Genomic DNA, 17,176 nt, shown 5'->3' on the forward strand with positions numbered 1-17,176 from the left:
ACTTTAAGGAAACTGGAAGTCTTGCCCAATATTTTGATTGTGAAAGGCACTGAGTAACTCTCACCTCCGCGGTGGGTAAACCATTAATTACTGCCCAGGGGTTGACATCAGAGTACAACAGTGCAAAGTCCTGGCAAAGGGGTGTGTGAGCAAAGGGTTAATACCTGGCAGAAGCAGAGTATAAAACCTAGAGGAGCTGGCTGGTGAACTCAGAACCTGCTGGAGGTGGAGTCTTAATCCATTAAGTAGCAACAGAGCAGAGGCAGCGCTGTAATTTCACACGCCAGCTTTTTTGTTGAGTTGAGTTGCCCCTTTCTGAGCAGTGCCTTGGGAGATGTGGGACGACCGCCGCTGGGGACTCTTCAAGCGGAACCTTCAGCCCACCCTGACCCTGTGGAGCGCCTTCTGCTCCTTTGGGCTGTGCATGGCTTTCCTCGGGCCGACCCTGCTCGACCTCCGCTGTCAGACCCACTCCAGCCTGCAACAGATCACCTGGGTCTTCTTCGCACAGAACTTCTGCGTCCTCGTCGGGACAATCATTGGCGGCGTCTTCAAGAAAACGTGAGACTTTTTGCATTAGCCAGCGGCTTGTACTTGTCCCTGTTTCATAATCTCCCATCTTCTAATATCCCCCCTTGTTTCCCCCCAATCTTCAGCGTTTGCACTGTCTTTCTGTCTCTGGAGTTGGCTGTTTGCTACTTTAACTGCATTAGTTTACAGTCAGCCGAGGGAATCCATTGGATTACAAATATTGGCATAAATCAAGTTCACTTATAATGGCATGGAATTCCTATTCACTGCTTTGGATCAGACTTTTGGGACTATGGTTGATATTGCACAGCCCGTTTGTAATCCGGCTGTAATCACACCGGTTGAATCAAATACTGTATTTTTTTAAAAAAATTAATCAGTTTCCTTTGGGATCGTACTTTGCAAGTGTTAGTTTTTTATTTCCCCATCCTCACCCCCTCCTCTCACCACTCATGAGAAGGATGGAAGGTAAGTTATTGAAGTTCTCCTAATCCAGTAAAAGTTGACATGTGACTTGCTAAGGAAACATTAAAATACGTCATTAGACTTTGGGCAGGTGGGGCGGGGGAGAGGTAGCAGGTTTTGGGGAGAGATTTGGACCTCTCTTGTTGTTTGTTCACAGGATTAAGGTCTCGAGGGCAAGGCCAGCATTTATTGGTCATTGTTTGGATCCCAGTATCTCAGGCACAGTTAGGATACTCGATCTGCATTTCGTTAACACCTTTCCCTCAGTACAATCGTCTCAAAATACCTTACAGCTGAATAGGTTGCACAGTAGCATAGTCATTCTGGGTGCAACCAGGTAATAAATACACTTGAATGCCTCAACCTGCAAGTTTCCTTCCAAACCATATACCATACGGACTTGGAACCAGGTCACTCTCCTCATTGTTGTTAACTCAAAATCCTGAAGCCCCTTCAGGTTGGGATATCTGGTCGGTACGGGCAAGTTGGACCGAAGGGTCTATTTCCATGCTGTGCCATTCTATGACTATGTACGCCTAACAATACCCTACATTTACTGACACCGTACTGACTTCAACCATCCCCTTCTGAAGGACTGTTACTGATGGACAAGGAAGGTTGCTTTTGCCAGTAACGTCTACAAATCAGGATGTTGGAATAGTCCTAGTACAGAAATTTCTAATTCATAGAATCCCTACAGTGTGGGAGCAGGCCATTCGGCCCATTGAGTCCACACCAACCTCTAAAGAGCATCTCACCCAAACCCCACTCCCTACCCTATCCCTGTATCCCTACATTTCCCAAGATTAATCTACCCTATGCATCCCTAGACACTATGGGCAATTCAGCATGGTCAGTCCACTTAACCAGTACATCTTTGGACTGTGGGATAAAACTCATGCAGACATGGGGAGAATGTTCAAACTCCAAACAGTCACCCATGGGTGAAATCAAACCCAGGTCTCTGGCGCTGTGAGACAACAATGCTAACCACTGAGCCATCGTGCCACCTTTACAATAATAATATGTAGGTAGGGGGGAGCAAAGCAATGAGAGGATTTAAAAACAATGATTTTGAAATCTCGTTGCTTATCCATTGAGCACAGAGGTTATGGATGAATTATGTTCGGAGGCATGTTTAGGCCATGGGCAGTTTACAACAAAAAGATCATGAGCAGTTTTGGGTGACCTCAACTTTATGAAAGGTGAGGCATGAGAGGTGCTAAACTCTGTTCAATCTACTTTCCCATTCCGTCTGTTGAGATATGGACTAAATTGAATGATCTCCTGTAGTTTGAAGTGCTAGAAAGTAAATTAATTCCAGCAATACTGGGGACTATGAATATTCATAGGACTGAGAGTTAATCCCTAATTTGCCAATAGTTTAATTTTTAGGGAATTGATTTTGACTCTATCCAATTTATCTGGGATTGACATGGTTAATTTTCAGTTCTATTCCATTTAACCTGGAATTCCTCCCCATTTCAATTTGAAAGAATAGTTACATTCGCAAAGGACAGAGGTGAAACATTTTAATCTGTAGACGATAAGATTGTGTGCAAACGTCGACAGGTCGTGAATTTTAACAAAACAATTTTCACCTTGATCTCCTCTTGCAAGAAAATACCAAACCTCTCATTGTGTGTGCATTTTTAACAGATTATACTGCTTGATGTTGGCTGTGAATAAGTGATAGAAAGTTCTAGAAGCAGTGCAGTTGTAATCCCCAAATTCAGATATTAGGAGAATAGACACTCCCATAAAGTTCATAGATTTCTTTTTAATTACTGGAAGAGGCCATTCAATCTATGATGCCTCTGAAGGAATTGTCCAAAATTTCCAACTTTCTGATTTTTCTCCAAAGCCCTATAAATCTTTCTTTCTCAAATATTAATCTAGAGACTTTTTGTTGAAAGTTGTTTTTTTGTTGTTGTTCACTCACGGTAGCCTTTGAGATGATGGTAATGAGCTTGGGATAGGCAATAAATGCAAGGCAGCCAGTCCTGCCCACATCCCACAAGTGAATGGAAAAATGAAAACAAACATTGTTTGGGGGCAGGAGTAAGCCATTTGAACTTGCTCCTGTATTTGATAAGAAGCTTTTCCCACCATCCTTGCATGAACTTTATTCCATTTTTATTCACGTTGGGGTTGTGGGCATTGCTGGCTAGGCTAATGTTTATTACCCAGTTGTCTTTGAGTGGGTGGGGGTGAGCTGCTTTCTTGAACTGTTGCAGTCTTCAGCGTGTGGAAAAACCCATAGTGCTGTTAGGGTGAGTGTTCCTGGAATTTGACCAAGTGACAGTGAAGGAACAGTGACATATCTCCAAGTCAGTGGATAAGGAATGACCTGAAGAGAATTGGAAGGTATGGACAGGGTGAATACTCAAGGTCTTTTCCCCAGGATAGGTGTGTTCAGAACCAGAGGGCATAAGTTTAAGGTGAGAAGGGAAAGATTAAAAGGGACCTAAGGGGAAATGTTTTCATGCAGAGTGTGGTACATGTATGGAATGAGCTGCCAGAGGAAATGGTGGAGGTTGTTACAATTACAATTAAAAGGCATCTGGATGGGTATATGAATAATAAGCACTTAGGGGGACATAGGCCAAATGCTGGTAAGTGGGACTTGGTAAGGATATCTAGTCAACATGGATGAGTTGGACCAAAGAATCTGTTTCCATACTGCACAGCTCTGTCTCTAAGACTCTAAAAGCTAAGGCTGAGAAAAGTAATCCAGCCCATTTAAATTCATACACCCAGAATGATGGTTGTAGAATCTCACTAATTCCAGGATTTATCTGAACACTTTATCTGGAGAAGAAAGAAGGAGAAAACAGATGTTTTAGGATGTTTGAAATGCGTCTGCAGCTGATTGCGTGTTGTACTGTATATACAGTTGTATTTTATGAAATACAGCAAGTAATTTACCTGCACAAAAATCCCTTAAACTGTGACACGACAGTGACAATGCTACAATCTTTACTGATGTGATTTGAAGAGTAAGTATTAGTCAGCACGCCCCTTTCTTCTTCTTCAAAATGGTGCTAATGATTCTGTTATGACCATCTGAGAGGACAGATGAGGTTTATTGTCTCATCCAAAAAAGAGTACCTCCAACAACACAGCATACCTTCTGTAGTGCACTGGAGGGTCAGCCAAGATTTTGTCCTCCAGTAGCTCAAGTGTGATTTTAAACTCTCAATCTGCTGTGTCGTTTAGTGCCATGTGTCAATCCAGAACTTAACTCTTGTACTTTTCTTTTGGGTGCCTCTGGCCAGGTGAGCAGTTATTAAATGTTCAACTTAGCCGCTTGCTAGCAGTTCTCCGTTAGATTCGTGAAGCAGCCAATTGACACCTGCATCCAGCTGAGTTTAATGATACATCAGGGGTTAACTGAGAATGGAATGATTTTCCCATGCTCCCAGAAAGTCTGTTGAGTTTGCTTGTGATCTTCTTGGGCACAGGGGGGGTCCCACTTTCAAAGGCACTTTGTGCCAAATCAAACAACACCTGGGATCAAGCAGAGGATGGCTGCTGAATGCCACATCTCTGGCCCTGCATCCAGGTTCAATCCATTCCTCCCCAGCCCCCATCCCACCCCAAACCTCCCAACTCCATCACCCTCCATCCCACCCTCACTCAGATCTGGCCTGGGGTCATTTAAGAGTACCACAGTGGATCAGTGGTTAACATTTATGCTTCACAGTGTCAGGGACCTGAGTTCAATTCCGCCCTGGGGTGACTGTGTAGAATTTGCATGTTCTCCCTACGTCAGCATGAGTCTCCCCCCAAAAGATGTGCAGGTTGGGAGGATGAGCCATGGGGAAATGCAGGGTTACAGGGATTGGGGTGGGGGATCTGGGTAGGATGCAGTTTGGAGAGTTGGTGTGGAAGTGATGGACCAAATGGCCTGCTTTCACACTGCAGGGGTTCTGTGATCCTGGTGAACAGACTGGCATGAGCTGCAATGAGACAAAAACAACTGCTGATGCTGGAATCCAAAGTAACCAGGCAAGAAGCTGGAAGAACACAGCAAGCCAGGCAGCATCAGGAGGTGAAGTGTTACATCTGAAACATTGACTTCTCCACCTCCTGATGCTGCTTGGCTTGCTGTGTTCTTCTAGCATCCTGCATGTCCACCATGAGCTGCAATGAGTCCCATCGCCAGGAGAGGTGCTAGCCTCTGATTAACCGAAGCTCAACTTGGCACGATTTCTATCACTGGGACCTTCAATCCTGATGTAAGCTTGAATAGTAGCCAGTTAAATGCCTGATGGGCATTTAGTTCAGTTAGGCCCCAGTGAGCTGATGCAGGCTCCTCCAACTGGCGGACACATGACATCCTGTCCATAGTCATTAATCACAGCCTTTCAGCCTATCGTTCCTGTGTTGGTTCTTTTACCAAGAGCCAATGTCCTGCCTTATTCCTACAAACCATCTCTATTCAAATAATCATTCAAAGTTCTCTTGATTTGAATGTGTCTCCACCACATTTCCAGGCAGTGACACTGATAGTGGCCTTTATTTAAGATTTATATAATTAACTAAATTGAAATTCCCTTCCTGCTGCAGTGGAATTTAAACTCATCATTCTGGGTCATTTGCCTAGCCTGGTCACATGCCCAGTAACATAAAACTAAATTGAGTAGTAGGTCTTATTTGAAAAATGTGGTGCTGGAAAAACACAGCAGGCCAGGCAGCATCCGAGGAGCAGGAGAATCGACGTTTCAGGATTCCTGAAGAAGGGCTTATGTCTGAAACGTCGATTCTCCTGCTCCTCGGATGCTGCCTGGCCTGCTGTGTTTCTCCAGCATCTGCAGTCCTCACTTTCTCCTAGTAGGTCTTATTTCTAGGATACAGAATTGAAAAGGAGAGGAGTTATGCCAAATTTTTATCAAATTTTAGTTTGACCACATTTAAAGCATTACTGCGTTTCTGGTTACTATCAGGTGAAAGATATAAAGGGACTGCAGAGAGATCAGAGGTGTAAGAATGAAACATGAGGCTAACAATATCAGGAAAGGATTGGTCTAATTCTCTTGAAGGAAGATGGCCAAGGAGTGACCTAATAGTGGTCTTTAAAACTACCAATGGCTTTGATTGAGGGGATACGAAGAGAATATTTTCTTTTCTCTTTATGGGGAAAAAGCATAGCCAGAAGTGATTGATATAAGATGATCACCAAGAATCCAATAGGCTGTGCTGTGTTTAGGGCTGACGGTTTTTGGATACTTCTTTGATTCTTTGCTGAAGTACTGGTGGGAATTGGGAATCCTGAGATTCCCAATATACACTATTGGAAACATTTAGAACAGATGGAACTTCAAAGTGCTGGCAGTGGAAAATGTAAAACTAGGAATGAGATTGGGGTCATAGGTAACCAACCAGTTTGGAACAAGGGCGCAACATCTGTTGTGCTTTTATTGGAATGGCAGTATGGAGTGAGAATCACTTGCTTTCAAGTTGAATTGTATATATTAATATAGGGACATAGAATCGAAGGAGACAATATTACTCAAGGATCTGCTTGCTCATTCATTTAGATCAGGGTTGATCAGCATCTCAGCTCTTTATAACACCTGTCCCTCCTATTTCTGGAAACCTTTCCCCATCCAAAATCTGTCAGGCTCGTTTTGAATGCTCTTTAATCACTGGCATCCACAACCTTTTGTGGGAAGGAGTTCCCGATTTATGTCACATATCACTCCTCCATTTGACGGCCACACTTACAGCTGCCTGTATCCTAATCACCGCAATTCCCATTCTGAACCTCTCTGCTTCTCAACCAATTTCTCTCATCCTTTCAGATGATCCTTAAAAACCCGTACCTCTGACCAAGCATTGGTCACTTGTTCATAATATCATCTTGTGTAGTTCAGAGTCAGATTTTATGTGATAATACACTTATGAAGCTGTCTGGGATGGTTTACTTCATTAGCAGCAGATCTTGTTGACATAGAAATTTTCCACAGAGGTTGGGTTGAACTCACAGGCTGTCTTTTACAGGGTATTGACTATTTACAGTGATGATTGGGATCAAACACACTTATATCAATTTTAGTCCTGGTCATAACTATAGTGTAAATAAAATTTGGCTGTCAGGAACAGAACTGTACAATGTGGTAAAGTGTGGGGGTTATGCACTTTAGTAGAAAGAATCAAGGTGCAGACTATTTTTTAAATGGGGAAGGGCCTCAGAAATCTGAAACACGAAAGAATAAGGAGTGCTAATTCAGGATTCTCTTAAGGTTAACATGCAGGTTAATTTGGTAGCTAGGAGGGCAAATACAGTGTTAGCATTCATTTCAAGTGTGCTAGAATATAAGAACAGATGTACTACAGTGTAGATGGATGAGGGAGGGAGTTTAATTGAATCTTACAGAATACTGAGTGGCCTGAATATTGGATATAGAGGAGATGTTTCCACTAGCAGGAGAGACCATAAAATGAAGACTCAGAAGGGATGACCCTTTAGAATTGAAATGAAGAGGAATTTCTTCAGCTAGAGGATGGTGAATCTGTGGAACGTATTGCTGCAGAGGGGTGTGAAGGCCAAGTCATTGAACATATATAAGACAGAATAGATGGGCTCTTGAATAGTAAGGGGATCAAGGATTTTGGAGAGAAGGCAGTAGAATGGGATTAAGAAGCATATCAACCATGATTGAATGGTGGAGCAGACTCAGTGGGCCGAATGGACTAATATTGTTCCTATATCTTATGGTTTAGTGGCCCACATACTCAAAGTTGAATGGCCCACATCCACCTATTGATTTGAATGAAGTATTTCTCATCTCAGTCTTAAATGATTGACCCATTGCCCCAAGTCTGTGCCTCTGTTTCCACTGGCTGGGATATCTAACACAATCAGTCAGCATCTACCCCATCAAGTCCTTTTAGAATTATGTATGTTTCAGTGAGATCGCTTTGGATTCTTCTAAATTACAGATAACATAAGAGCAGTCCTCACATTTGCCTGCAGATAACATAAGCCCACCTAACTCCCCCTCATCTCTGAACAACTCCCAGGGACCAATGTGGGGAACTCTTGCTGCACTGCTGACAAGGACATTAAAAATATGCAGACTACACTAGATGTGGCCACTTGTAAATGCATAATTGGAACAACTCGTCTTTATGCATGTGCTTGAATTCTTTGCAATATAGGCCAACATACCATTTGCCTTCTAAATTGCTAGCTGCAATTATATACTGACTTTCTGTTCCCCTGTCCTGACACACCCACACCTCTGAATATCAATACTTACAAGCTTCACAGCTTTTGAAAAAAAAACTATATGTCTGACTAAAGTAATTAATGCCTACTTCAGTTGGTGTTGACAGCCAAACTTATTTTTCTTAAATCAAGAGAGACACCTACCTTGGCTCTAACGCTGGAAGGTAATTTGATTTTCCAGCATCCCGGATGTAGTTTTCTTTACAAGGTGTAATGACTTTGTTTCTAGCCAATTGCATAGCAACAACATTTGCAAACGTAAATCTTAGAACCAGTAAAGAAACTGTTTTAGCTGCAGGTTGCTATAGAATGGCCACAGCACATAAAGAGGCCATTTGGTCCATTGTGTCTGTACTGACTCAGCAACAGACGTGTGTTAGCCACTGTTAGTAAACAAAGGCCCGGGGGTGGGCTTGAAGCTGAAGTTGAGAGTTTCGCAGCCTGTGAGCTTGGGGAGAAGGAACTAGGGCAAGCCAACAGAGATGGATGTGATGAGTGAGTAGTACTCAGGGGGACAGGGCGTGTAAAAAGAATGAAACTATCTAAGGTTCCAAGTAGCTTTTTGAATGCAACTCGTGATCTGTTTAGAAACTGAGTTTGATGTGTGCAGTGCACCGATTTAGTGACTGATACTGCAGCAGCCAATTTACAACAAGCTGCCCACTGCAGGCTCACCTGTGGCACCAGCGGAACAGAAATGTCCAAAATTGTAGAAGCAAGAGTAGGCCATTGGGCCCATCAAGCCTCCTCTGCCATTCAATATGATCATGGTTGATCATCCAACCCTGGTACCCTGTCTAAGAAGAGGAGAGTTGACACAACACAGCCGTCCAAAATGTTAAGAAATTGACAAAAACATAAAAGTACATGTCCAATTCAGTTGTGATCAATGCTGCTGTCAATGCCTGTATTTATAGAGAAATGCAAGAACCTGTTGAACTGGTCTCCTAACTCGCCAAACCCTACAGTTTTGAATTTAACCACCCACCTCACAGATTTGGAGATACCGGTGTTGGACTGGGGTGTACAAAGTAAAAAATCACACAACACCAGGTTATAGTCCAACTACCTGATGAAGGAGTGGCGCTCTGAAAGCTAGTGCTCCCAATTAAACCTGTTGGACTAACACCTCACAGAGATCTTTTGTTTCTCTCCATTGATTTAGCTCTTGATGGATTGTCAAAGACAGCCCAATAACTTTATACTAAAACTTGCTTCAAAAGAACAATATATTCTCTCTGGCTGTGTTATGCTAAACGTATCTACAGTAACAACTTGGATTTATATAGCAGCGTGTAATAGAATTTCTCAAAGCTCTTTACAGCAATATAGTCAGGTAAATGTTCAGTGCTAGGCCAGGCCAGGCATTGCAAAGTTTGTCCAGAGTTAAGGTGTCAGAATCATTTTAAATGGAGCAGGAAGATGTGGAGAGGCAGAAAAGTTTATGGAGAAAATTTCAGAGGTTGTAGCATCCAGACAGGTAAAGACTCCACTTCCAATAGTTGAGTGATTTGGAAAAAAAACAGGGAGGCATATGTTGCCAGTATTGGAAAAGTGCAGAGACCTGGGAGAATGTAAGACTTCAGGAAGTAAGAGGTACAAATGTGTAAGGACTTGAATGTGAAGATTTTATGTTTAAGACCTTGCTGGGCTGCAAGCCAGTATTAGTCAGTGAACACAGAGGTCATGGGTGAATGGGAGCTGGAGTGGGTTAGGGTACGTGTGAAGCTTAAACAGTGTCAGATGGGAGGTTGAGCAGAAAAGTATTCAAAATAATTGAATTTGGAGGTGGCCAATGCATGGATGAGAATCTCAGCAGCTAACGGGCTAAGGCAGGATCAGATGAACTCTCACGAGTGAGGATGTAAATCTGGAACCATGCAAAATATTTTTCTTTTTGAAGGAATGTGGCAACATGGTAGCTCAGTGGTTAACACAGATACCTCACGGTACCACGGACCTGAGTTCGATTCCAGCCTTAGGTGACTGTCTGTGAGGAGTTTGCACATTCTCCCTGTGTCTGTGTGATATTCCTCTGGTTGTTCCAGTATTCACCCAGTGTGGAGGATTGGCCATGCTAAATTGCCTGTTGTATCCAAGGATAAGACCATAAGACATAGGAGCATAAATTAGGCCATTTGGCCTATCAGATGAGCTCTGTCATTCAATCATGGCTGATACGTTTTTTAACCCCATTTTCCTGTCTTCTCTCCATATCCTTTGATACCCTTGGCAATTAAGATCTTATCTATCTCTCTTTTCAATATACTTTCTGACCTGGCCTCCACAGCCTTCTGTGTCAATGAGTTCCATAGATCCACCGCTCTCTGGCTGAAGAAGTTCCTCCTTATCTCTGTTCTAAGAGGTCTTCCCTTTACTCTAAGGCTGTGCCCTCTGGTCCTTGTCTCTCCTGCCAATGGAAACACCTTCCCAACATTTGTGTGTAGGTTAGGTGGGTTAGCCATGAGAAATGCAGGGTTACAAGAATAGACTAAGGAGGTTAGTAAGAGTTTTATGGTCAGCCTTAGTGAGATTAGGTTTATATTCCAGATCTTATTACTTGGATTTGAATTCCACCAGTTACCATGGTGGAATTTGAACCCCAGCCCTCGGTGGCTTAGACTGGGAATCCAGATGACTCACCCATAGCCGTTAGCACTATGCTACTACCATCCCATCTCTCTGTTCACATCTTTGCCTTACACCTGCAATATGGTAGTTGATAGAGGGTCAATATGAACTCAGTGGGCTGAATGGCCTGCTTCTACACTATAGGATTTTATGAACTTTCTGTTAATTCCTCTCCTGTATTCCTACCCTACAGCCCTGCAAATTTCACCTTTTTATGCATACATCCAAACCTGTTTGAAAAGCCCAACTCTCGAGATTTGAGCAGTTGGTTGTAAAGTTCCGAGAGCTGTGTGTTGAAGGCTGTGGGAGAGTTCACTCTGGCGCCCTAGTTGTTATATCAACATCACTGAACCAGTTTATCTGATCGTTGGCATGTCATGGATTATGTGAGTTTATGTAAATTTGTGATCACATTTCAACCGTGCCCACACTGCAAAACGTACCTCATTAGCTGGCAAGTGCTTTAGGGCATCCGGAGTCCTTGAAAAGTGCTACATAGGTCTTTATTCCTTTAAATTTGTTTTTAATGTCCCATCAGGCGTTACCTCTCATTATCATATGAATATATTGACATAACACCTTCAGAAATCTCACATTGCCCAAAATAGCTTCACAGCTTATAAAGTACTTGGCTAAAATGGAGGATCTCCACACGGAGAAAACTCCCTTTGATAACACAGCTCAGACTGTGGACCTAAACCATTCAATCAGGAAGTCACATAATTGGTCTCCTGTACTTTATTTATTCTTATCATGGGATGTGGGCATTTATTGCCCACCCCTAGTTACCCTTGAACTGAGTGCTAAACTAATTGACAGCAGTTGAGAGTCAACCACATTGCTGTGGACCTGGAGTCACATGTAGATCACACCAGGTAAGGACAACTGATTTCCTTCCCATTGGTGAGTCAGATGGATTTTTACAACAATTAGCAAGAGTTTTATGGTTAGCCTTAGTGAGGCTAGATTTATGTTCCAGTTCTTATTGATTTGATTTCTCCAGTTACCATGGTGGGATCTGAACCCCAGCCCTCAGAACCTTAGACTGGGACTCCAAGATGACTAGCCCATAGCCATTAGCACTATGCTATTGCTATCCCAATCTCTCTTGCTTGCAACAGACATGCAATATGGTAGTTGATGTGGCAGGGTAAAACTGACATGAGGCTACTTTTGGACCAAATGGCCTGACTTTGCCGAGTAGCTTCAGTGTGTTTTTGTGTCACATTAATGTTAATGATGCAACATTACAGTTTGTACCGACTGCACTGTCTACTTGCCAAGCAGGATCTACAAATACAGTGGCTCTAATGGGGCAATGTATTGGACAAGTTGCCCTTATGCCTCTCTGGTATTGTACTTGGGGAAGTATCGTTTACATCACTGGCACTCAGGACCCTGCTATCATAGGAATAGAGACTATTCAGCCCCTCAACTCTGCCAATATTCAGTTAGTTCATTACCAATTTGTATTTTATCTCCACGAACCCCCCTTCATCCTACAGCTTGTAATATCATTTACAAATGCCATTCATTCTGTTGTTTCGTCAATCTGAGTTTTGAAGTGTTCACATGATCCCTTTCAAAAGCTCTTGGATGGAATTCGAGATTTTGATTGCTCTTTGTGAGAAAGATTTCTTCCTGATATCATTCCTGAATGACCTGGCTTTATTTTTAAGATTATGCCCCCTTGTCTTAGACTTCCATCCCAAAGAAATTGTTTAACTTTAGCAAATCTATCAACTCTAAGCATGTTAATGAGCTCACCCATTTTTTTTATAATTGAGGGAATATAAATATTTACTCATATAATTTACCCTTTTAGATGTGGTGTCACACTGGTGATTCCGCACAGCACTCTCTCCAAGGCAGATATATCCTTTCTAAGGTGCAGTGCCCAGAACTGAATTCTAAATGCAGCCTGGAACTGAAAAAGGGGCACTTAGGAAGTAATAAATTTTTAGATGTTGGCAAATTTGATGGGCCAACAGTTTATCAGAAGAGGCAGCTTAGAATTTGCATAACAAAACATGCAGGTGGACAGAACAATGCAAGATCAAATTTAATGTTAAGAAGTGTAAAATGCTACATGTTGGTTAGGAAAATGGACAACATAAGCAGAAAGATATTAAAGTAACCAAAATTAAAGTTGAAAGGAGTGTTTGGGAGACTACAGACATGTATTAGAATAATGCCAGGGATGATCACCATTAATTATCTGGCTGTCGTGAAACAGGATCATGCTCCTCAGAGCAGGAAAGTGAAGAGGTGATCGAAATTGTGAAGAATTTTTAATAAACTAGAATAGGAAACCAATAAGGCAGTTCATATTCAAGGACACTGTCTTAAGATTCCCCCAAAAAAAGAGCTAGAGTCTTTTTTACATCTTTGTGATCTGAAATGCACCACTTGATTTAATAGCAACTTCCAAAAGGGTCATGAAATATATGTGCAAAGGAGAAATTTTCTAGACTGAGAATGACCGTGGAAGTAAGCTAATAAGATCTTCTTTTCAAAGATGGGCTGACTGGCCTTCTGCTGTACAGAAGGATTTCTGAATTTTATGAATCTTCTTCAGCTCAGCACTACCCAGTCCATATGAAAAAACCATCCAGAAGATCAACAGAAAGATGTACTATGTGGCCAGAAGGAGTTAATAATCAAACTTTATAGTGCTCTAGTCAAATTGCATTTCAAACACTGCATCCATTTTTGGTTGCCAAGCTACAAGACGCACAGAAATGCTCAAGACAGTACCGAGAAGAGCCTTAAATGAGGCAAAGAGCTAGTGTAAGAGGCTTGCATTTAAAGTGAGAAGTGGGATTTTCAGTCTTGTTGTTGATAAAGACTGCCTCACTGCAAAATGTGGGGATAGGATTTGTGAGAGGTACAGGGTTGTCTAGCTGAATGGTAGTCTGGCACACTGACCTCTACACCGCTGAAGCCAAATGCCAACTCGAGGATACCTCTTCCTACTGCTCCCTCGACCATGACTCTACCCCCCATCACCAAACCATCGTTCCCAACCATACAGAACCTCATCACCTCAGGAGATCTCCCACCCACAGCTTCCAAGCTCATAGTCCGGGAACCCCGCACTGCCCAGTTTTACCACCTTCCCAAGATCCACAAGCCTGACCACCCTGGCCGACCCATTGTCTCAGCATGCTCCTGCCCCACTGAACTCATCTCTACCTACCTTGACACTGTCCTATCCCCCCTAGTCCAGGAACTCCCCACATACGTTCGAGACACCACCCACGCCCTCCACCTCCTCCAAGACTTCCGTTTCCCCGGCCCCCAACGCCTCATCTTCACCATGGATATCCAATCCCTCTACACCTCCATCCGCCATGACCAGGGCCTCCAAGGCCTCCGTTTTTTTTCTCTCCAGACATCCCCAACAGTACCCTTCCACTGACACTCTCATTCGTTTGGCCAAACTGGTCCTCACCCTTAACAATTTCTCCTTTGAATCCTCCCACTTCCTCCAGACCAAAGGGGTAGCCATGGGCACATGTATGGGCCCCAGCTATGCCTGTCTCTTTGTTGGCTATGTAGAACAGTTGATCTTCCGTAATTACACCGGCACCACTCCCCACCTCTTCCTCCACTACATTGAGGACTGCATTGGCGCCACCTCGTGCTCCCGCGAGGAGGTTGAGCAATTCATCAACTTCACCAACACATTCCACCCTGACCTTAAATTTACCTGGACCATCTCTGACATCTCCCTCCCCTTCCTGGACCTCTCCATCTCCATTAGTGACGACCGACTTGACACTGACATTTTTTACAAACCCACCGACTCCCATAGCTACCTGGATTATACCTCTTCCCACCCTATCTCTTGCAAAAATGCCATCCCGTATTCCCAATTTCTCCGCCTCCGCCGTATCTGCTCCCAGGAGGACCAGTTCCACCATAGAACACACCAGATGGCCTCCTTCTTTAGAGACTGCAATTTCCCTTCCCACATGGTTAAATATGCCCTCCAACGCATCTCGTCCACATCCCGCACCTCCACCCTCAGACCCCACCCCTCCAACTGTAACAAGGACAGAACGCCCCTGGTGCTCACCTTCCACCCTACAAACCTTCGCATAAATCAAATCATCCGCCGACATTTCCGCCACCTCCAAAAAGACCCGACCACCAGGGATATATTTCCCTCCCCACCCCTTTCCGCCTTCCACAAAGACCGTTCCCTCCGTGACTACCTGGTCAGGTCCACACCCCCCTACGACCCACCCTCCCATTCTGGCACTTTCCCCTGCCACCGCAGGAACTGTAAAACCTGTGCCCACACCTCCTCCCTCACCTCTATCCAAGGCCCTAAAGGAGCCTTCCACATCCATCAAAGTTTTACCTGCCCATCCACTAATATCATTTATTGTATCCGTTGCTCCCAATGTGGTCTCCTCTACATTGGGGAGACTGGGCGCCTCCTAGCAGAGCGCTTTAGGGAACATCTCTGAGACACCTGCACCAATCAACCAAACCGCCCTGTGGCCCAACATTTCAACTCCCCCTTCCACTCTGCCGATGACATGGAGGTCCTGGGCCTCCTTCACCGCCACTCCCTCACCACCAGACGCCTGGAGGAAGAACGCCTCATCTTCCACCTCGGAACACTTCAACCCCAGGGCATCAATGTGGACTTCAACAGCTTCCTCATTTCCCCTTCCCCCACCTCATCCTAGTTTCAAACTTCCAGCTCAGCACTGTCTCCTTGACTTGTCCGATCTGCCTATCTTCTTTTCCACCTATCCACTCCACCCTCTCCTCCTTGACCTATCACCTTCATCTCCTCCCCCACTCACCCATTGTACTCTATGCTACTCTCTCCCCACCCCCACCCTCCTCTAGCTTATCTCTCCACGCTTCAGGCTCACTGCCTTTATTCCTGATGAAGGGCTTTTGCCCGAAACGTCGATTTCGCTGCTCGTTGGATGCTTCCTGAACTGCTGTGCTCTTCCAGCACCGCTAATCCAGTATTTGGTTTTCAGCATCTGCAGTCATTGTTTTCACCTTCCTTCTAACCATAACCTTTTCCATGATTCAAGGATCTTCCTACATTACAAAGAATCCAAAGAACAGAGACAGGGCAGCTGGCACAGTGTGTCCCTGCTGATGTTTACACAAGCCTCCACACTCCCGCCTTTATCTTCCCCTCGACTCCTTTCACCTTCCATGCACTTGCCTGACTTAGATTAGTTCAGGTGAACATCTTATGTAGTCGCAATTTCCATATTCTCACAAGTCTCTGACCTGTAAGATTTCTTCTGAATTTCCTATTGGCTATCTTGTATTTATGACCTCTGTTTGGGGCCCTCACAGATGGAAACTTCTATCGTACATTGAGTTTACTGTATCTCCTGAAATGCAAGTGTGCTTTCTTTCTTTAAACATGAAAAGATTTCTTAAGAATGTGTTTACAGAATTATTGCAGAATAGAAGGAAAGCATTCGATCATTGTGTCTGCCCCAGCTCTCTTTCTAGAGTCAATCTCCTTCCTTTTTCCCCTCTGCCCACACACCATTTCTGTCCAAATAATCATTAAATGGCCTCCATTGAACCTGCCTCCACCACATATCCAGGCAATGCATTCTAATCTGCCACCTAACTTTATATTCCCATCTTTGTTTTATTTCTGTGAATACATTTGGTTAACAAAATTTTTAAACAATTTAGGATTTAAATTTAACAATTTATTTATCACCTTTACCTGTTTGCAAAAAAAGAATTCCAAACCTTTGTGTGTAGAAGTGGTGTCTGAATAGTTCTGAGGAAGGGTCACTCGAGCTGAGACATTAACTCTGATTTCTCTTCACAGATGCTGCCAGACCTGCTGAGTTTTCCCGGCAACTTCTGTTGTTATTTCTGATTTACAGCATCCACAGTTCTTTTGGTTTTTACTCTATGTATCCACTCAGTTTCCCTTAATCATAGGATCCTTCCAGTGTAGATAGAGGCCATTCAAGTCTTCAATGACCCTTCATCCCACCCCATCCCCCTAACATTTGCCATAGTTGACCAACCTAGCCTACACACAACAGGACAATTTAACATGGCCAATCCACCTAACCTGCATACCTTTGGACTGTGGAAAGAAACTGGAGCACCCGGAGGAAACCCATACAGACAGTCACCCAGTGCTGGGAATGAACCTGGGTCCCTGGCACTGTGAAGCAGCAGTGATAACCACTGTGCCACAGTGCTGTCCTGTCTTAAGCATCAATTGAAGCAATCTTTATCGTCCAAGTTCAAGGGGTAGATTGTCTCTGTTGGCTAGCTGTTTTACAATATGGA

General features: G+C 43.7%; 1 protein-coding gene across 1 annotated transcript in view; it reads left to right on the plus strand.

Moving 5' to 3' along the window:
• Positions 1-236: 236 nt before the first annotated feature.
• Positions 237-17,176, plus strand: part of mfsd4aa (major facilitator superfamily domain containing 4Aa) — a 64,929-nt gene continuing 47,989 nt past the window's right edge. Inside the window, exon 1 of the mRNA XM_072563877.1 lies at positions 237-561. Coding sequence (XP_072419978.1) covers positions 335-561 — 227 coding nt within the window. The 5' untranslated portion in view covers positions 237-334. The remainder of the gene's footprint in view (positions 562-17,176) is intronic.

Source organism: Chiloscyllium punctatum, chromosome 45 (assembly GCF_047496795.1).
Source record: "Chiloscyllium punctatum isolate Juve2018m chromosome 45, sChiPun1.3, whole genome shotgun sequence".
Classification (NCBI taxonomy): Eukaryota; Metazoa; Chordata; class Chondrichthyes; order Orectolobiformes; family Hemiscylliidae; genus Chiloscyllium; species Chiloscyllium punctatum.